The sequence below is a fragment of the Typopeltis vanoorti genome, chromosome 3, assembly GCF_054136105.1.
Source record: "Typopeltis vanoorti isolate ZY-2024b chromosome 3, IOZ_Tvanoo_1.0, whole genome shotgun sequence".
In the NCBI taxonomy this organism is placed as follows: domain Eukaryota; kingdom Metazoa; phylum Arthropoda; class Arachnida; order Uropygi; family Thelyphonidae; genus Typopeltis; species Typopeltis vanoorti.
The window spans coordinates 107,565,243-107,586,809 of NC_143551.1; the positions used below are offsets into that span (position 1 = coordinate 107,565,243).

The 21,567-nt window shown below is 35.7% G+C and overlaps 1 protein-coding gene across 5 annotated transcripts in view; it reads right to left on the bottom strand.

Moving 5' to 3' along the window:
• asun (integrator complex subunit 13 asun) overlaps positions 1-21,567 on the bottom strand; it is a 333,447-nt gene that overhangs the window by 201,975 nt on the left and 109,905 nt on the right. For 4 of the 5 annotated variants that reach the window (XM_090415856.1, XM_090415857.1, XM_090415854.1 and 1 more), the window contains 2 exons: positions 18,791-18,881; positions 11,009-11,137 (listed from right to left, as the gene is read on the bottom strand). In XM_090415856.1, the coding sequence (XP_090271982.1) occupies positions 11,009-11,137; positions 18,791-18,881 (220 nt within the window). The remainder of the gene's footprint in view (positions 1-11,008; positions 11,138-18,790; positions 18,882-21,567) is intronic. The other variant, XM_090415858.1, reaches the window with a different exon arrangement.

Consider the following 21,567-nt stretch of genomic DNA (forward strand, 5'->3'; position numbering starts at 1 on the left):
TTTAACTTATGGATCTGAGAGCTGGGTCAGAAGTAAAACACTTGACCAAAGACTAGAGACTGCAGATATGAGAGTCCTGAGAAAGATTAGGGGCATGAAAAAGATGGTATCAATGGCAGTATCATATTAAAAACGAGGATATTAGGAAAGAATTTGACATTGTCAGCATCCAAGAATGTGTTAGCAGAGCTAATCTCAGGTGGTATGGTCACTTAAACAGAATGGGCGAGGAAAGATTAGCAAAACAAGTGTTCTCTGCCCAGTTGGTAGGAAAAAAGACCCAGAGGAAGACCAAAATATAGGTGGATTGATAAGTAAAAAAAAAAGTGTCTTAGAAGATAGAAATATAAGATCTGATAATGTTGGAGGCTTGTCAGGTAACAGACTGATTTGAAGGAAAATTGTAGATAGGAAATTAGTAATGATGTAAATTTTTCATGTAGCACTATCACATCCTGTACATCCCTTAAGGGTATATGTCAGGAATTTCATGATTATGATGACTTCAATTATGGAGATTTAGATTGGAAGGAAGAAAGAAAGATCACATGGCAAGAAGGAAATGGAATTTATACACCTACTGAGAGATAATTACTTGAGGCAGCATAGATATCCATAACAAAGATGGTCATACTGCCTTCGAATGGGGGAGAGTGACTGAGTGGCTATGTGGTCTTGACTTGGGATACGGTGCATCTAGTGTGAATGAATTTAAGAGAAGGTATGACAGCTGGTATGGGTGATTTATAGCCTGCCTTGATGAGTCCTTGACGTCCTGGATGATGATGACAATAAATAATCAGAGAGAATAATAACAACAGCTTCTTTTATCCCACTGTAGCCAGACTATTTTTAACATGCTATAATTGTTATAAAATGTGACTATAATATTGTTCATGTGATCAATCAACAAACATAGTAACATTCTTTTATATGAGAGGTGGTATGAAAGTAATGTCTCTTTAATTTTTTTCTCAGAAAATAATTTACTTAACAACGGCTTTTACATGGAGGAAAAGCTGTAATTTTTCCTCATTGTTCAGAGGTTAGTCAGAGGGTGCCAGATCTGGGGGCTATAAGCAGAATGGAGAAGATCAGTGCAAATATTGCAACTGCATCCTTTGTGCACAAACTAGAGTGAAGTCAGACATTGTAATGGAGGACTTGATATGAACTCTATATGGATACATTTTTTTCATTACTGAAATATTGTTAGATAACGTTCTGAACTGATTATGGTGCTTCTCTCCAAAAAGTATATAAGCAAGAACCCATATCTTTGTCCCAGAACATAGATGCCATGACTCTGCTCAAGGAATGATGTCCTCTGAATTTCTTCTTGCACAATGAACTTGTAGTCATTACCTGTGACAATGAGTGAAAGGAACCCCTCCCTATTTCTCATAGCACTTGGAGGAGGATAAAACAAACATTTTTCCCAGGAAAAAAAATATATAATTTTTTTTTTTTTTGAAGACATCTATCTACACTGAATTTTTTTGTAATAAATTTCCTATAATAAAAAGAAGTTTTATTACATTTTTTTTAATCCCACATGAGAGATACAAGAACCTATGGTACGTCGGTGCTGTAGGTGAGGCAAAGATAAGGGTTGAGAAACCTATTGACATTCTTCTTTAAGACTTAAAGAGTTGCGAGTTGGAATAGTTGGGAAACACATCATGGGGGAAGGCTGTTCCAGAGAATAGAGGTATGGAGATCAGTGTTTAAGGCCCTAGTTGCAGATGATCTTGATGTAAGGGATGTCTGGGAAATACATAGTTTGTCAAAGGAGTACTATTGTTGGCAAACAATGGATAGGATTTGTAGTAACTGAGAGTAGATCATTTATGTATAAGAGAAAGAGGATAGGGAGAAAATGGAGCCCTGAGTCCTGCATTGGTGGCAAAGCTCAAAGAGAGGGTCCCATCTGCCATGACATGCAGTGAATGACCAGAGTGGAAGCTGGCTATCTAGTTATAGAAGGTGGCAGGTAGATTGAAGGAAAGTAGGCCTTGATGCCAAACACAGCTGAAAGCTTTGGAAATGTCAAGAGCAACAGCATACATTTCTCTGAACCTGTCCATAGCACATGTCCAGCTGTAAGTGATGTAGGCTAAGATATCAGCGTTGGATCTGGATTGGTTGTCACTGATTAACTGCTGAGCTTCTATGTAGTGAAGAAGTTGACCACTGATAACTGTCTCCATTATTTTGGAGATGATTGAGGAGATGACAATTGGTTGGTCACTGGATGCTTTTGTCTCCTTTTTTTTTTTTGGAATGAGTTGGATATATGATAAATCTATTTTTTCAGCCACCGACTTTAATTCAATAATAAAATTAGATTGGCCAAAAATTTTAATAATAAATTGAGCCGACTAGTTTCGCCAACTTGACTGTTGGCTTCGTCTGAGCATACATAAGGTGATTAAAACAGTTTAAAACAGGTCAAGAAAGAAACATAAACGAGTACTAAACATCATACAAATTCAAAAGATGCATTACATCAAACGCATGGAGTGTGTGTGATGTCAGACATTATGTATGCAAGTGCGTTCTATAATTTGCAGTGAAGTTGAATTCTGGTGTGCTAAGTGATCTTATGAGGGTCTTCCATATATCAAGAAGGATTATCCCTTGGTTCCTATTGAGGCTGCCTTATGAATGGATTACCACAGTAGCTTCTTTGAAGTTTCAGTTACGAAAGTCTTCTTCTAAATATGGCGTAGATCTTTTGTCTCATTCAATGTTGTGATTGATATTCGAGAAATGAAGGGCTAACCCGGAATTATCTTTTCTGTTATCATTAATGTCTCCGATGTGTTCTTTTTTTCTTATTTCCAAGCTTCTGGAAGTTTGTCCTATGTAGTTTAAACCACATGAACAAGGGATGTTGTAAACACCAGGATGTTTAAAGAAAGTATTGTTATCCTTTGGTGATCTTAACAAGTTGCAGATTGTCTTAAATGGTTTGAAAGTTACTCTTATTTCATATGGTTTGAGAAGTCTTGCAATCTTCTGTGAAACTGTCCCAGCATAAGAAGGAATGGCAATGGAAGATTTTTATTGAGTTTCTTTGGGTTGCTGTTGGGAGTGGTTGGAGAAAAGCATCTTTTTAATTAAATTTTTTTAATAGCCATTGTCTCTCAGGGTGCAAGTTAATTCATCCTTGAGTTTTCTCTTCTGTTATGATGCGAGTAGCTCTATTTTTGAGCATATGTACGATACTCAACTCTTGAGATATATGGTGTGAAGAAGAAAAGTGCAGATATGAGGCCAATGTGAGTCAATTTTGACTATGTAAAAAAAAAAAAAGACCGTCATTCGCTGCCCATTGAAATACCACCATTATCCAGTTTAATGAAGGCTTGAAGTGGCCAGTATCATTTTTGGTCCCCAGAGCAAGAGTGCAAGATTCTGCTTTTCCTCTTCCTCCTCAAATATACAGTGTGAGTAATACTCTTCAAGGGCAATACAAAACATACTGATCCACAGTCCCTTGCCATTTTTAAGGGTAGAAACTGAACCCATTGGCAACATGTTGGGGAAGTTTCTCGAATCGTGCTGCCATCTACACTGCCAGATCATGCCTGCAGGGTGGCTGCACAGTGGGATGTGGAGTAAGGGCAGTGTCGAATCAATATTAAAGCATGGAGATTGGATATTTTCTGTATGGGTAACATGTCTAAGTGTATCTCCTCGTGAATACAAATAAAGAGTGTCATTGAAGTGAAAATAAAAAATAAATCTCCCTTACAAATTCTCTAAAAAAAAAAAACTAAAAAAACTCACAAAAAATTTCTTCTACATGCATTTCTCAAGCATTTATAGCACAAACACCAACTTAAATGATGAGCACCACCACCTGCAAACATCCACATGTGATAATTTTTGAATGAACTACAAACCACAGCTAAAACAGCTACAGTCAACCTTAATTACATATGATTCCTTCCATCACAAGGTTAGTTCATGTTCCTTTGTGCGGTCAGATGTGAAATATTTATATTCCTTGTCAGATGATGTGAAATCTTGTGAAAGCTTAAGGATTCCTTACCCCATTATGTATGATTTATCTGCTGCCTCTACCACTTTCTTAACTCTGACAATCATTCTGGCCTCTGATTTTTTTTTTTTTTTATCTTTTAATCTTAATTACCTGTAGTTCAACTATGCAAACAGCAAAGCTTGAAGAGAGGCTGAAATATTTGATGTAAGCAATGACCTTAACTTAAGCAAACCATTCCCCAACTAATCAGAATACCAGAAAATCTCTCCAGCCAGTCAACACTTTGAATCTTTTGTTAACTAGTTCTTCCAAGTCAACTGTAAGTCACCTCTTCTCTCAGTAACTTGCAACATAATCTCATATAAGTTTTACCATTAGTAGAATGCAGTCCCTTCTGACATTCTCAACTTTGTGTCCTTAATGCGAAGACCTTCTGGACTTCTACTCTTCCTTTCCATGCTCAGACCATGGAAAGGAAGAGTAGAAGAAGATTTTCAAGATCCAGATACCTACATTCACACTCAAAATTTTCATCCAAAATCAAATAATGATTTTTTTAAGAAGTGTTTCAAGGTGGTCCAAGTAAAAACAGCCCAACTGCAAGTGGCTTGAGACAAAAACTGAAGTTTCAATCTCAGTTTACACTGAAGCTTGCAATAAATGCAAAACAACCATCAACAAACCTAAGTCTGACATGAAAGAACAAAATGCAGAAAACTTGTGGTTTTGTGAAAATGGCAGATGTAGCTTCTGGTCTCTTGCAAAGGCCAAAGGGAAATTTCTGTCCATCTATGCTCCTACGTATAATCTAGATAGCACTATTGTAACACCTAATGACAAAAGCTAACTTTCTGCATCATTCTTCTCTTCTGACTCCTATGCAGATGACAAAGGCAAAACATCTCCAACTATATTAGAAACAACACACTACATGCTTCCTGTTAGAAGGATATCATAAGAATCTCAAATACACATGCAAGAAAGGCTCCTGGTTCTGATGGTATTCTCCCCTTGCCAATTGTATTCAAGAGATGTGCTCTGAACTAACACCCATACTCAATCACCTCTACACCTTATTATACTCTGTTGGCAGCCAGCCCAAAGCATGAAAGCAAGTCCATATTCAACATATCCAAAAAAAAAGAGGCAAATGTCAAACTATCAACATATTGCTCTCACCTCAGTGCTCTCTCAAGTAATGGAAAAGGTCATCAAAAGCCAACTCTATCATAAGCTGGACAGCTGCCAGTTAACCGTGACAATTCTGTACAAATCCCAACTTCATCCAGCCTTAGAATAATGCTCATGCATTTGGAGTGTTGCATCAAAAGCCTCTCTATAAATTCTTGATGCTGTCCAAAAAAGGACAGTTCAGTTAACTCCTCCCTCCCTCCCTCTCTCTCCAGCACTGTTCTCAGAGATAGTTTCCCTATCCATGCTCATTTCCCTATTCAGTTTCCCTATTCTTTTTCTACAGATATCTCTAAGGGTACTGTTCAGCAGAACTGACAGATATCTGTCATTCCTCCAGTTTCTAATAAATCTACAATATGGATTCTCACTTTTAGGTTCAATGGAATGAATACAGCACATATAAATAATTAACACGTTCGCTGCCACGCTACTTCGGCATATTCCCGTACGCCGAGCAATTTCACTTCTTCAAGGTCAGTACGGTAATCTCGTTGGCAGCGGTAAGCGTCATACGAGTATACTCATAGTTGGCTTGTGCAGAGCATATACCATCTATGAGAACACACAGTTTTGATGCTAGCTCCACAAGCCAAGCATTTTTACTTCTTCAAGGTCAGTACAGTAATCTCGTTGCCGGCGGTAAGCGTCATATGAGTATACTCGTAGCTGGCTTGTGTGGCTGGTTTACCAACTACGAGTATACTCGTAGTTGGAAGCGAACGTGTTAAAGACAAACATGGATTCTGCTAGTCAAGAGTGACAGCAGAATCATCTACCTCTGGATGTTTGTGATGGAAAATTTTGGAGAATCCTGTGCTGTTATATTTGACATTTCTGAGGCATTTGATAGGATCCAGCATACAGAAATTTTCAGAAAATTGCCATCTTATAGGCTGCCCTTTCCCTTTGTAACTGGATTGTCAGTTTCATCACAGGTTGTTCATTGCATGTTAAGGTAGATGTCATTCTATTTCTCTCTCCACATTTCTCTACTAATGTAAGTATTCTTCATGGCTGTTATATCACCACATTGTCTCATATGCATAAATGACCTCTCTTTGACTTCAACCTTATCCATAATCCTGGTGATACAGAGCACTCTGTAATTCCTCCTACTCATGTGAGAAACTATGCAGTACTCAATAATCCCAAAGCTTCAAGGTTAAACACTGATCTCTGTGCCATCCCTTGATGGGTGATGACAACCTGACCACTCTCTGCTTCCAAAACTCAGTATATAGTTTTCCTCCCATCGCAACAAAAAACTTGAGCTTTCTTTTTTCCTTAACTTTGATAATACTCAATTCAACAATCAAGACCAGAGATCTCTTCTTGTACTGACGCTTACTTCTAGCATTTACTGGCACAAATATATTACTTTTATAGCATCATAAATCTCCAAACAAAGATAGCATTTCCCTGCCCCCCTCCAAAGATACTACTTCACACCTGTCAAATCCAAAAATCTCAAATCTACCCAAACTTAGAATACTGCTCACATTTGTGGTGGCATAATACCAAACTCTTCTCTAAAAATTCTTGATGAAGGCAGTTTGCTAACTGATAACTCCTCTGACAGATTCTTTCTCTCCAGTTACTGTCTTACAGATGGTTAGTTTCTGCATTGCGTCTTTTTTACAGCTACTTCATGCTTTCAGGGACAACATCTAGCTGAAATGTCCTCCATCATATTCTTTCAGCCAAACATGCAGTAACACAAGCAACAGCTGGATGAATTCTATTTACTTCAATTATTAACTCATCAAAGCTACTATTTGATCATCTTTCATTCCATCTACAAATCTGGAACAGCTTTCCCTATGAATTATTCAGCAAAGACTACTCTTCCACTTTGCAAAAAGAGCATCAAAAGATTCATTCTCTCTCTTAACCCCTGCCAACATGCAACATCAGTTTGTAATATATTCTGCAACCTCTCAGGTGGAGAATAATTTAAAAAATAAAACACACACACGACTGTATATATTAAGATGGTCAATGATTTTTATCACTTGTGTAAAACAGTGTAAGACTATCCTGTTTATTAAAGGCATGAAATAGTTTTATTATTATTATTAAGAGTGACCTCCAGGGAGACATGGACTCATCGAGGGATACCACATACTACACACACCAGCTATAATACTTGTTCATGACTTCATTCACACTGCTTGCACACATATACAACATCCAAAGGCAATCCATTCCAATCATGCACCACTCTATGAGAGAAAAATCTAAATCTCATATCCCCTTCATAGCAGCATTTAATCTCAGCTTCCAAGGATCCCCTCTTGTCCTTTCCCCACCCAGCATAAAATAAAAATTCCATCAACTGAAATCTTGTATGACCCTATCAGAAATTTAAGTCTCATTCTACATATATGTCTCAATCAATCATATCACTCCTCTTTCTGCCATGCTAATGTCTATAGTCTACAAATTCTCAATCGGTCTTCATAATCAGTATTCCACAATCGTGATATCATTTTTAACACTCTCCTTTGCACTCTCTCTCTCTCTCTCTCTCCATGGTATCAGAAGCGCAATGAAAACCAGGAGACTGAACCTGTGCACAATAGTGAGGTATGATTAAGGCCTTGTAAAGAGGCAAAATGATATCCTTAACTTTATAATCGATTATAGCATTGCAATTATCCTTCGAGTTGTATTTACAATCTTTCCTACATGGCCCCTGATCTTCAACTTTTTATCTACTAACACTCGAAGATCTCTAGCCCAATCAGCTTCTTTTAGCATAACCTCACCAATATAATATGAGATTGGATATCTAATCATGCCAAAGTGCGTGCATTTAATGACACCGAACTGACATCCAATTTCCTGTGCCCACAATTCCAGCCTATTGAAATCATTCTGCAAGTACTGCATATCAACAGCAATCCTGATTACTCTACCTATCTTTGCATCATCAGCCAATAACTGCATGTCACCTGTCAAATCCTTCCCAATGTCGTTAATGCACAGATTGAATAACAGAGGACCAAGGACTGGTCCTTGTGGTACCGCTTACCTTAATTATTGCAGAATCACATCCTACATATATCACTTTTTGATATGTCAATCAGCCATCCTCTTATCTGTGGTAACATTTTATAATCCAAACTCATATTCTCCAATTAATGCATCAGTCTTCCATGCTGTATTCCATCAAAAGCCTTAGCAAAATACAAAAAGTATCATAGTGTATCCTTTCCCCTCATCTAGCTCAATGGTAACATTATTACAGAATGTGAGCAAGTTGCTAAAACATGACCTTCTCTTAGTAAACTCATGCTGTTCATTGCAAATTAGATTCTCTGTTGAACCATTTCTGAATGCGAGCTCTAAGCAACTTTTCCAAATTCTTTACCACCACTCCTTGAGATTCTGATTGATTGATAGTCAGATACTTCGGTCTTTGCACCATCTTTGTGCAATGGAATTACCATATATTCTTTTTACTCCTGGAATATTCCCTGTTTTGAGACTTAAATTATATAGCTTGGTCAAGGGAATAGCCAGTTCATCTGAACACTGTTTTAGAATCTGTGCTGATATTCCATCAGTTCCAATTGCAGAATTCTTATTCAGTTTATGCAACAGCTCTAGTACTTCCTCCTCATCCACATGAGTTTCCTCATATGGTGAAGATGTAGCAGTGAGTTCAATGTTGCATATCCCAGGTTGATAGCTCTCAGCATAATGGTTGCTCATTAGCTGAACAATCACTTTTACATCAGTCATGCACATACCATCTGTATTCAGTAGTTATTGTTTTAAATTCATTCTTTCTTTTACTTGCAGCATAACAATAGAATTCTTTTGAGTTGCCTTCATCATGCAGAGCCATTTTCTTTTCATATGCAGACTTAGCTTTCCATACAACAGTTGCAACTATTTGGCCTGAGACTTATAATTTTCATAGTGGACATCATCCTTATGCACACAGTAGTCCTTCCACATAAGCCTTTTCTTACGAATCTCTTGCTTCATAAGATTACACGTCCATTTGACTCCTATCCTATTTATTCTTTGAACTCTCTGGATACATTCTGATATTGCATTATTTAAGTATTTTTTGAACGCTTCCCATGCATTATCAATATCCTTCCCATCCAATAACTGATATCATGCCACAGAACCCAGCATAACCCTCAGATGGTCATTTCCTGCTTTGTAGTTCAGCATATAACCTTTTCTAAATGGAACATTCATCAATTTAGCCACTTCCCACGTAACTACTGCATGATCACATCGCCAACTGGAGGTAGAATTTAACTAAAACACTCTCTTTCACTATAATCAAATCTAACAATATTTGACCTGGAGTTCCTTCTGTCACATGCTGCTTGAGAAAGTTGTCTCGCAAGAGCTCAATAAATTCAGTTTTATTTTTCTCATGAAATTTCACAGCTACCCAATCGATGTTCAGTTAATTAATGTCCCCCGCATTATGGTTAATTTGAATAATGTTCATGTTTAATTTCCATAGCAGATATTCTACATCATCTAACTCTTAGCTCACTATCCATGGTGCTAGAAAAGATTTAGTTTTGTGGGGGTAAGACTGACATTAAAAAATAAAAAATAAATAAATAATAATAATTCAATACTTTATTCATGGTACAAACTTGGATTTTTACTATTTTTTGATTGTTTCATTTGTTTTTCACTGACATAAATGAGATAACTTGCCATATTACCCACAAAGGGATATAAATCTATATTAAATTAATACTGTGAGTGGGTTAACAGATGATTCAGAAGCTCTATATTAGAGATGATCAAACATGGTTCTTTTTCATTGCAATGTCAAGCCTTTTCCAAACAGTAGCAATCTCATATCTTTGAGGAACTCTGTGATGCAAAGCAAGTTTCATGTTCTTTACCAGAAAAATAAAATAAAATATGCCATTATGCACACCAAACACTGGTAACCTCTCAAGTGTATGCATTTTGTGGACAGAGAGAGAGAGAGAAACAACTAAAAATTATTACAATCACCTTGCACTATAGCAAATTCATTAAGAACAAGGGACTACTTTGCCATAGTGAAATTCAATCAGAACAGTATAATGCCAACGAGGTACTTTTCAGCACTTTGGTATAGTGATAGCTGGAAGTTTATTTTGCATTTGGTTAGACTATAATAAATTTAGTTTAATCCTTTATCCAAGTGTAAGCAAACAAAGTTTGCACCAAAATATCTTCAGGACTGAGGTAAGGTGGTACATCCCTTGGCAACTCATAGCAAAGGTGGACCAAGCTCTCATCACTCCTAATAAACTAAATTTATTATAGTGATAGCTAGAGTGAGCTATCAACTGTACTTATAGATTTAATGCAATAAGGGGATAATAAATTCAGTGCACAAGATAATGGAGAAAAGTTGCATGATACTACCTAGCATTCAAGTCTCACATTCATGTGCAACTGAGTAACAAACATTAATTATGATTTGGTTAGTGTATGTGCAGCAGGAAATGGAGTATCAATGGAGTGACCTGCTCATTCCTACTATTCAGATGAAGTGTATACTTCTATATATACTAATAGGTAGTATATATAGAAGTATATATAGACTGATTAAGCAGTGTATATATATACACTGCTTAATCAGTCATTTTTGGAAAATCTCTCTTTTCTGAACTGAACATCATTATTTTGTTGAATAGACACTTATAAAATATTTACCTAGATGGCAAACTTGAAGTACTGTTTTATTGATGACACTAAAGGTAAACAATAGAAATTCTGGTAAATCTTTTTTTTTTTTTCAGTGTTCTATATAAAAATTACCTTCATTGGAATACCAGTGACTGTAGTTGAAGCAAGATTATAGTGCTGTTGTACTAAATAACCCAGTTTAGCTGCTAAATTCCGACCTGATTTTGCACCGTGGATTTCACTGCTTAATAATGGTGACAACTAAAGGAGAAAGAATTTCCATGAAAGAAAACAGTAAAATATTCTGAAATCTGTTAAAGAAATCTTTAACAGATTTAAATAAAATTTAGTATAACTGCAATACTATATAAGAGAAACACATTTTTATAGCATTAAAATACACATAAAGCATGAATAAAATTCAATATATTTAAAAATTAACTGCAAAAAAGATAAATATTTTTCTTACATTAATACAAATAACAGGAATTTTTCACTCAAGCTAGCACATAAAAATTGTAAGTTTTGTTTGGGGGGGGGGGGGGTGAAGCGCCCTTAGAGGGCGCTCCACCTAGATAGGATTTTAGTGTCTGGTGATAAGCATTTCTCAAATATTAGGAAGCTTAATGAACCATATTTGTTAAGATTTGGTTGATTCCTGCGAAATGCTGCTGCTGATTCTAAGAATGGTCTCTCTTTTTTGAATTTGCTGTGGTGGAGCATGGTAGTTTTTTTCCATGAGATCCTGTGGGTTGTATCCAAGACATGGTCAGCCAGGCCTGACTGACCATAGTCGTGGTTGCATATGTATGACTTATGTTTCTCCAGGCGGATAGTAGTTGATCTGCCTGTATGTCCAAAGTACACCAGTTTACAGGAACAGGGTACTTTATAGACTCAAGGCATTGAGAGAGGAGGGAGCTGATCTTTTGTAGAGCGGATAAGGGTAGCAAGTTTGCAGTGGGGCTTAAATGGTGTGTGTGTTTGTAGGTTGTACTTTTTTAAAATCTTGGCTATTTTTTCGGATGTGTCACGGATGTAGGGTATGGTGACGGCATTTCTAAACTCTTTCTGAAGAGAAGACCGAGGAATGGGGGAGGACCTGATTATTTTTTTGATACTCTCTTATATTAAAGTTTCTTGAAAACTATTGTTTTAAAGTGTTCAGTAAGAAATACCTGATGCCACTCAAGATAACATATGTAGGTGGGTTATTGAGATGTTATAATTATTTTGTTGGTTTTTACAACATTATTCTGTTAGCATAAATTAAAGATACCAAGAAATTATATACTTGGTTTAATCCTTTATCCAAGTTTAAGCAAACAAAGTTGCCCCAGTCATGTAAATACTTCAGGACTGAGGCAACTCATATATAGAAGCTAATGACTTCACATTGCTTGCCTTTGTATCCCATAATGCAAAGCACATATCCTTATTGACATGTATAATGCTATGCATTATGGGAGAGTCACTACCCAGACCAGTTTTGACTTTTATTGAGATCTCATTAGTGGGACCCAGACCTAGAGGTGATATTTAACGTTGAATGCATAAGTCATATTTTCATATACAAGTAGCCAAAAGTTGTCACACCTTATTATTAAAATACTCTGGATTAGAGATAGTGGTTGAAAGTTTTTCCACTTGGTTATACTATAAATTTAAATTATACCAGAAATTATATACTTGGTTTAATCCTTTATACATGTCCATAAGGATATGTGCTTTGCATTATGGGACACTAAGGCAAGTGATGTGAAATCATTAGCTTCTATATAAGAGTTGCCCCAGTTGCACCTGAAAATATTTCAGGCACAAAGTTTGTTTGCTTACACTTGGATAAAGGATTAAACCAAGTATATAATTTCTTGGTATCTTTAATTTATAGTATAACAAAGTGGAAAAACTTCCAATAACTATTCTGTTAGCATACCTGCTACTTCACTGTGTAGATAGTAATTTATCTCTAGACAAAAAAAAAAAGTTTGTTTGTTTGTTAATTTTTTTCACAACAATCATATCAAAATCAAAAGTGAAAAATTTTAATATAGATCTTAACTATAAAATTTCATTCAATTTCATCCAGCTAGAGTAGAATCGTTAATATTTAAAACTTCTTTACCAAAATTTTCTAATAAAAGTGATCCCATTGGAACTAAAACTGAACCACAGAGACTTGTGTGTTTTACAAATTCTTACGTTTGTGCATAATCCACTAAGAAAGAGAAATTGCAATATAAAATGTCAACATGTATGCCTTTGTAGCCCCCGAATATAGTTGAACTGAAAATTGGAACTGTTCGGCAAATTTTTGTAAAAGGCTCAAATACCAAATCTGAGTAAAATTCATTCCATATAACAGGTGTGTGTGCGCGCATGCACACACGAACATCACCATACTAATACTATTATTAATAATAATAATGGAGCTCCATAGTTCAGTAGGTATAAACGAAGCCCTTTAGTTAGAAAGACCTGGATTTGAATCCCATATATGATGCGAAGATATAAGTCCTCTTCAACTGAAGGTGAGTTTATCTGGTCTCATATGGAGATAGCAGGGTTTTGCTTATGGAAACTCAGGCGTTTCATCCTAGAAAGCGGTCCTTATGAGAACATATCTATGGATATAAAACATTTACTGGATAAAGAAGAAAATGGGAAACCATCTTGTTCTCTAATTATTCCTCAGTAAAATAGCATTGTTACCCCACCAACCATTTAGTTGAGAAGACAGGAGGAGGATAAGGGAAATAATAATTAAGATTTTTTACATAATCTTTTCCAGATTGTGTAAAACACAATCTAGAGATAAATTGCTATCTACACAGTGAAGTAGCAGGTATGCTAACAGAATAGTTGTTGGAAGTTTTAATTTATAGTATAACCACTTTGTTATACTATAAATTAAAGATACCAAGAAATTATATACAGTCATACCCCGACTTACATGAATCCTGAGTTACGCAGTTTCTTATATGTACGTATTCCCGTCCTGCTTCACACCACACCACTAGTCGTATCTTTCAGGCACCGGCCACATTCGTCAGTGTCGCAAATGCTGTGAACAAGCACTGACAGGTTTCGTGCGGTCTCAATTCATACACGATTTTTATAGTCTACAAACCTTGCGATTGTTTAATGTTATGTTCTTGATAAAAATTTTATCACATAAAAAATAATAAACTCATCCAAAATAATAAACTCTTCGGAGTTTTACTGTATTACACACACACAAAAAAAAAAAACACAATTTAGTGCTTGTGATGAAAAACTTATTTCCCCCCAAAGAAGCACCACAAGAAAAAGTGTCTCTCTGAATGGTATCTGCAGCACAATCAATGGATATATTATTATTATTATTATTATTAAGAGAGACCTCCAGGATGTTAGGAACACATCGACGGAGGTCATACTATTCGCACCAGCTGTCATATTTGTTCTGGAATTCATTCACACTGCTTGCACAAATGACATCCAATGACAATGCATTCCAATCATGCACTACTCTATGAGAGAAAAATCTAGCCCTAACTCCCTTCTTGACAGCATTTATTCTCAACTTCCATGGATGCCTTTGCATCCTTCTCCCAGCCTCCAATAAAATGAAAAATTCAATCAACTGAAATTCTGTAAAGTCCTTCAAGAAGTTTTAAGTCTCAATCATATCACCTCTCTTTCTCCTGTTTGCCAGTGTCTGCAGCCTACAAATTCTCAATCTGTCTTCATAATTTATACTCCACAATCGTGATATCATATTTAACATTCTCCTTTGCACTATCTCCACTGTATCAGAATCGCAACGGAAACCAGGAGGCGAGACCTGAGCAGACAAGTGAGGTCTTATCAAGGCATTGTAAAGAGGCAAAATGACATCCTTATCTTTACATGTCAAGGTATGTTTCAGCATTGACATTATTCTGAGTTGTATTTACAATTTTTGCTGTATGACCCTTGAACTTCAGCTTACTGCTACTAAAACTTCAAGATACCTAGCCTTATCACTTTCTTCAAGCATAATCCCATCAATATAATACCAAACTGGATATCTAATCACACTAAAGGGCACAACTACATTTATTAACATTGAAATGACAGCAATTTTCACATGCCCACAATTTCAGCCTATTCAAATCATTCTGCAAGTACTGTATATCAGCAGCACTCCTGATTATCCTACGTGTGTTTGCATCATCAGTAAATAGCTGTATATCACATGTCAAATCCTTCCCAATTGAATAATAATGGATGAAGGACTGATCTTTGAGATACACCAGTGATTACCTTGAATTTTGAAGATTCAGGCTCCTCATATACCACTTTTTGATATCTGTCAATCAACCATCCTCTTATCCATGGTAATATTTTATAATCCAACATTCTCACCTATATTCTCCAATTTATGCAAGTCTTCCATGCTGTATTCCGTCAAAAGCCTTAGCAAAATTCAAAAGTATCATGGTGTATCCATTCTCATTGTTTAACTTAGTGGTAATATTATAGAATGTGAGCAAGCCGCTGAACCTTAACCTTTCCTTAGTAAACCCATGCTGTTCATTGCAAAATAGAGATTCTCTATCAACCCATTTCTGAATGTACGCCCTAACCAACTTTTCAAAAATCTTCACCACCACTCTTGAGATAATGACCGGTCTATAGTTGGATACATCAGTCTTTGCACCACCCTTGTGTAATGGGATTACCATACATTCTTTCCACTCCTGTGGAATCTTCACTGTTCTGAGACTCAAATTATATAGCCTGGCCAAGGGAATAGCCAGTTCAGCTTAATACTCTTTTAGCATCCAGGCTGATATTGCATCAGTTCCTAATGCAGAATTCTTATTCAGTTTGCAAAACAGCTCTAGTACTTCCTCATCCACGAGTTTCCTCATACAGTGAAGTAGTAGTGGTGGTGAGTTCAATGTTGCATATTCCAGGTTGATAGCTCTCAGCAAAGTAGCTGCTCATTAGTTGAACAGTCATTTCTACATCAGTCACCCCATTCCATTTGCATTTAGTAGAGTTATTCTTTCAAATTCATTCTTTCTTTTACTTGCAGTAACAATAGAATTCTTTTGGGTTGTCTTTAATTTGCAGAACCAGTTTCTTGTCATACTTGGACTTAGCTTTCCATACAACAGTTGCAACTCTTCTGGCCGACTGCTTATAATTTTCATAGCTGACATCATCCTTATGCACAGGGTGGCCCTTCCACACTAGCCTCTTCTTATGAATCTCTTGCTTGATAGGATTACAGATCCATTTCACTCCTATCTTATTTATTATTTGAACTCTAGGGATATATTCTAATATCGCATAATTTAAGTATTTTTTAAACACTTCTGAGACACCGCTGATATCCTTCCCATCCAATAACTGATACCAGGGCACAGAATCCAGCATACCCCATCAGGTGGTCATAATTTCCTGTAGTTCAGCACATAACTTTTTCTGAATGGAACATTAATAAGCCTAGCCACTTCCCAAGCGAGTAAGTACTGCATGATCATTATGACCAACTGGAGGCAGAATAGTTACGTCTTTAACTGACATCCCCCCCCCCCGACACTATAATCAGACGGAACACTCTTTGACCATGAGTTCCTTCTGTCACATGCTGCTTGAGGAAGTTGTCTCACAACAGCTCAATAAATTCAGTTCTTCTCATGTGATTTCATAGCCACACAATTAATGCTTACATAATAAAGTCCCCTATTATTTAATCTTTTTGCATTATCGTATTTGTTTGTTGATGCATTTCTTCGTCACTAGTAACAGATCCACTAGGTCTGTAACAACACCCTACAGTGTATGTAATCTTGTTAGACTCCACCTCACAAAAGATGGCTTCAAACTCACTGTCCCATGAAAAATTATTATCAGTATTACAGTCATAGGTCTCAACTAACTGGATTCAAGACATTTGACATCATTAACATTTTAACTTCTTAAAAATACTGCACTCAATACCAGTTAGTATGTCTGCTTCTGATAGCCAAGTCTCACCACTGCCTAAAACATGAGCTCCCAATATGTTAACCAAGGCAACAAATTCTACCCTTTTGTTTCTGATATTCCTAGCATTCATGTACAGACATAATAAATTACCTGCTTGCTTTTTTGCATACACTTGTCTGTGGTCTGTATGATACTGTTCGACAATTTGCAGATCTCTGTTCTTATCTAGTTCCTTACTTATGCAGACATCGTTACACATGGTTGATATGTCCGAACTGGACGAACTCAGAATTGTTTTCATTTCATAATCATTTCCATCATTAACACAGTTACTTAACATTGTCGCTCTTACACACACAGATTCTCACAATTCCTACCATCAGAATTCAGTTTCCCTGGCTCTCTGTGCTAGTCTCATATCAATTAATAATTTTTCAAGATTCCTGATGCTAAATGCATTCAAGTTTAGGCAGTCCCTCTTATACAAATCCAATCTTCCCTCAAACTCACTCCACACATCCAAAAACTCGCATCCATTCCTTCTACACAGCCTATGCAATCAAACCATTTGCCATCAGCGCCTTCTTAATTCATTTTTATCATATCGAGATAATATACTTACTATTTGTTTACAATCTGAATTCTATTATAGTTCATGTGCAAATAAATAAACAAATGCCTCTTTTGATGTTATTAACATAATATTTTTACTATTACATTCTTCATTTGTATTCATCAGATTAAATTTTATGCAAGTGAAAATTGTGTTCTTTATTTTAGAAATATAACAGACTATTGTGTAACATTATGTCAACCAATATTATTATTTTATTTATACTTTAACTAAAACTACTTTAGTGATTCTATAGAATACCTAGTGTGCACACACACACACACATGTATATACAGAGAGAGAGAGAGAGAGATAGGAAGGGAGGGTGGACAGGAGTGGAAAGATTAAATAATTATATATAAGCAAACAAAATTAATAATTTTTAAAATAATTAACTATGAGTAATTATATCAACTATAAATGATTAACTAGGTTTGACTCGTAGACCTTTTATTTAACTTCAGTCTTTCAGTTTACGGCTGACAGCCCTAATACAAGCAACAAATACTCAAGCATGTGGACAGACTTATGTGTTCGTTGAACATGTTGTTTATTATTTTAACAGTATAATAGAACACAGAAACTAAGTAAATAATTAATTTATTAACTTAATGCTGATATTTCGCTGGTATTATAACCAGCATCTTCAGAGCACAAAAACACTGTTTGTCACAATACGCGAGACTATAACAACATGGTGTACTTAAACAAAATTGTAGAAGCAACACAAAGACTAGAGTCCTGATGGTTATAGTCTCGCGTATTGTGACAAACAGTGTTTTTGTGCTCTGAAGATGCTGGTTATAACACCAGCGAAATATCAGCATTAAGTTAATAAATTAATTATTTACTTAGTTTCTGTGTTCTATTATACCGTTAAAATAATAAACGACAAATACTCAAGCATTTCCAACAGTCATTTCTATAAACTGAAAAATGATGTACTGACAGTTAAATCACATGTACCATTAGGCACATAATGCAGTCTGAATGAAAGTTCACTGAATGAATATTGTAACTGCTGACATAAGAAAGGCTGCAAATATTACATACACTAATTAATGACTTCCAGAAGTCATGAATTATAAGTGCTTGGTTTCTATTTAGTGTACCATGTGAGCAAATCACTTTGGAAAACTCTGAACAATCTAATAAAAATATTTTCTTCTACATAAGGCATAGAGGAAGCTTGTCTGTGTGAGTTAAAATTAATATTTTAACATCACACAGTATACCTTACCATATTTATTTTTACATTAATATCATCAGCATTGTTTTTTTCCTTGTTTTTGAATGAAAAATGTTAGGCCACCATAAAACAATTTTTACACACTAACCTCTCTCTTGGAAACTGAAGTTATTGTGGTATCTTCATTTACAGAAAAAGTGTGGATCATTATCAATTCACAGTGATGGACTGGCATAAGGCTAAAAAAAAAAAAAAAAAAAAGTAATAATAAAAGGATTATTTACCAAAACTGATATTCTCTCAGACAATTCTTTTAATGTGAAATTATTGTTTACAAATGATGTAAACCAGGACAAATGCTTCCCGATTAGCAATAAGTCAATGCCTATTTCAAGCAATAAACAATAGCACAGACCTATAAATCAAAACTAGTCAAATGAGAGTGCATACAAATAACTTATGTTTAAGTTTCAGCTTAAAAGCACAAAGAAATCTGATTTCAAAAATATCATTTTTTTGAAATCATTAAAAATGATATCCATTTGCTTTTGATCTACAATTTTTTTTTTTTTTTTTTTTTTAATCCACATACAGATTTTTAGCATATTTCGTAAATAATACTCATTTCTTGACAAATTCTATACCCACCTTTTTTTTTTTTTTTTCACTACAAGACTACCACATATACAAGTGTTTGATAACTATAACACATAACTGAAAATGAAAACAATGTGTGCTCAAACAGAAAAGCAGTGCTTGGGTTAACCTATATATTGGAGATGTTTTCAATATTTATAATATTATGTAAGTGGTGAAAACACATACTTTTGACTAAAACACAAAGAACATTTAAGGAGTTTTTAGTTAGTCTCATATAGAAGTACTAGGGTGTGGTCTCCAGTCTTTAATCAAGGGTTTTATTTCTAACCCAGCATTCAAGATAAGTTAAAATTGGTTGGTTTGAACACTGTCCTATATACAGCTAGTTTAATGTTTTGATTAATTTCTCTCTTATTCGATATAAATTTATTCAATACGCTTCCTACCATATTAGCTTTATTAATTCTGTTGCCTATTTCCAAACTGAGCCTCTGTAGCTCAGTTGGTATAGATGAAGTCCTTTGGTCTCAGAAAGACCTCGGTTTGATTCCCATCCATGACGTGAAAAACCTTTATGTCTCTTTTGACTAAAGGTGAGTTAGCAAGTCTCATACAGAGGTAGAGGGTTTTTTCACCAGGAAACTCTGGTTTTTGATTCCCTCAGAAGAGGCAAACCATCCCGGTGCACACATGGATCTACAATCAAAAATATATAGAGAATTTTTTCCCGTGCAGTATTAATCCCAGTGTTGTATTATGGATAGTTCCATAATTGCAAACCTTCAATATGAAGATGCCACCTAAGATAGATTTCCATATTTAATTTGCCATCTTTACTAAAACTGTGATCAAATAGCTGGTGTTTACTATAGGTTCTACATTCAGGATGCAATTAATGTTTTCAATGTTTCTCATTGTTATTGATTTTCATACCAAATTTATTATAAGAGTTATTCAATTTAGTCAGGGAATCCAGCAGGCTTGTACTGACTGGATTTATTTAGAAGTATGACATCACCTGCATTGACATCTCCAATTTTAATATTATTATTATTAAGAGAGACCTCCATGGAGTCAGGAACTCACTGAGGAAGGCCATACTATTCGTACAAGCTGTCATACCTGTTCTTGAATTCATTCATGCTTCTTGCACACAACATCCAATGGCAAGCCATTCTAATCATGCACCACTCCTATGAAAGAAATATCTAGCCCTCACCTCTTTCTTTGCGGCATTCATTCTCAACTTCCAAGGATGCCCTGGCATCATTTCCCCACCCTCCATAAAATGAAAAATTCCATCAACTGAAATCCTGTATGACCCTTTCAGAAGTTTGTACATCTTAATCATATAACTCCTCTATCACCCCTGATATAATTTTTAACACTCTCCTCTTTGTACACTCTCCACTGTATAAGAATTACAACGGAGACCAGACATGCATACAATAGTCCAAGTGAGGTTTTATCAAGGCCTTGTAAAGAGACAAAAATGACATCCTTATCTTTACATGTGAACATTCCTTTCAGCATTGCAATTATTTGTATTTGTGATCTTTGCTACATGGCCCCTGAACTTCAACTTGCCATCTACTAACAGCCATGATCCCCAGTCTGATCAGTTTATTCTAGAATAATCCCACCAATATAATACAACATTGGATATCTAATCACGCCAAAGTGCATGACTACATTTACTGACATCGAACTGATATCCATTTTCCCATGACCACAATTCCATCCTATTAAAATCATTCTGTAAGTACTGCACATCAGCAGCATTCCTGATTGTCCTACCTATCTTTACATCATCATCAGCAAATAGCTGTATGTAGCCTGTCAATTCCTTCCCAATATCATTAATGTACAGATTGAATAACAGTGGACCAAGCACTGATCCTTGTGTTACACTACTGTTTACCTTAAAGCTTGGAGACTCACCCCCCCCCATACCACTTTTTGATATCTGTCAGTAAACCATCCTCTTAACCACGCTAATATTTTATAATCCAAACCCATATTTTCCAAGTTATGCAACAGTCTTCCATACTATATTCTGACAAAAGCTTTAGTAAAATCCAAAAGCATTAGTGTATCCATTCCCCTTCTAGTTTAATATGTTTAATACCAATTTCCTTCATAATGTGATCCATATAGATGAATAACAGTGGAGATAGTGTACACCTTTGTCTAACATCTGATTTAACATCAAACCACCTTCCTGTACCTCCCTTAATTATAACTTAAATATAGACTAAATATTGTTTGAGACAATGTTCCATTTATACCATACACCCTCTGTCCAAAAAGAAACCGAACTTTTAA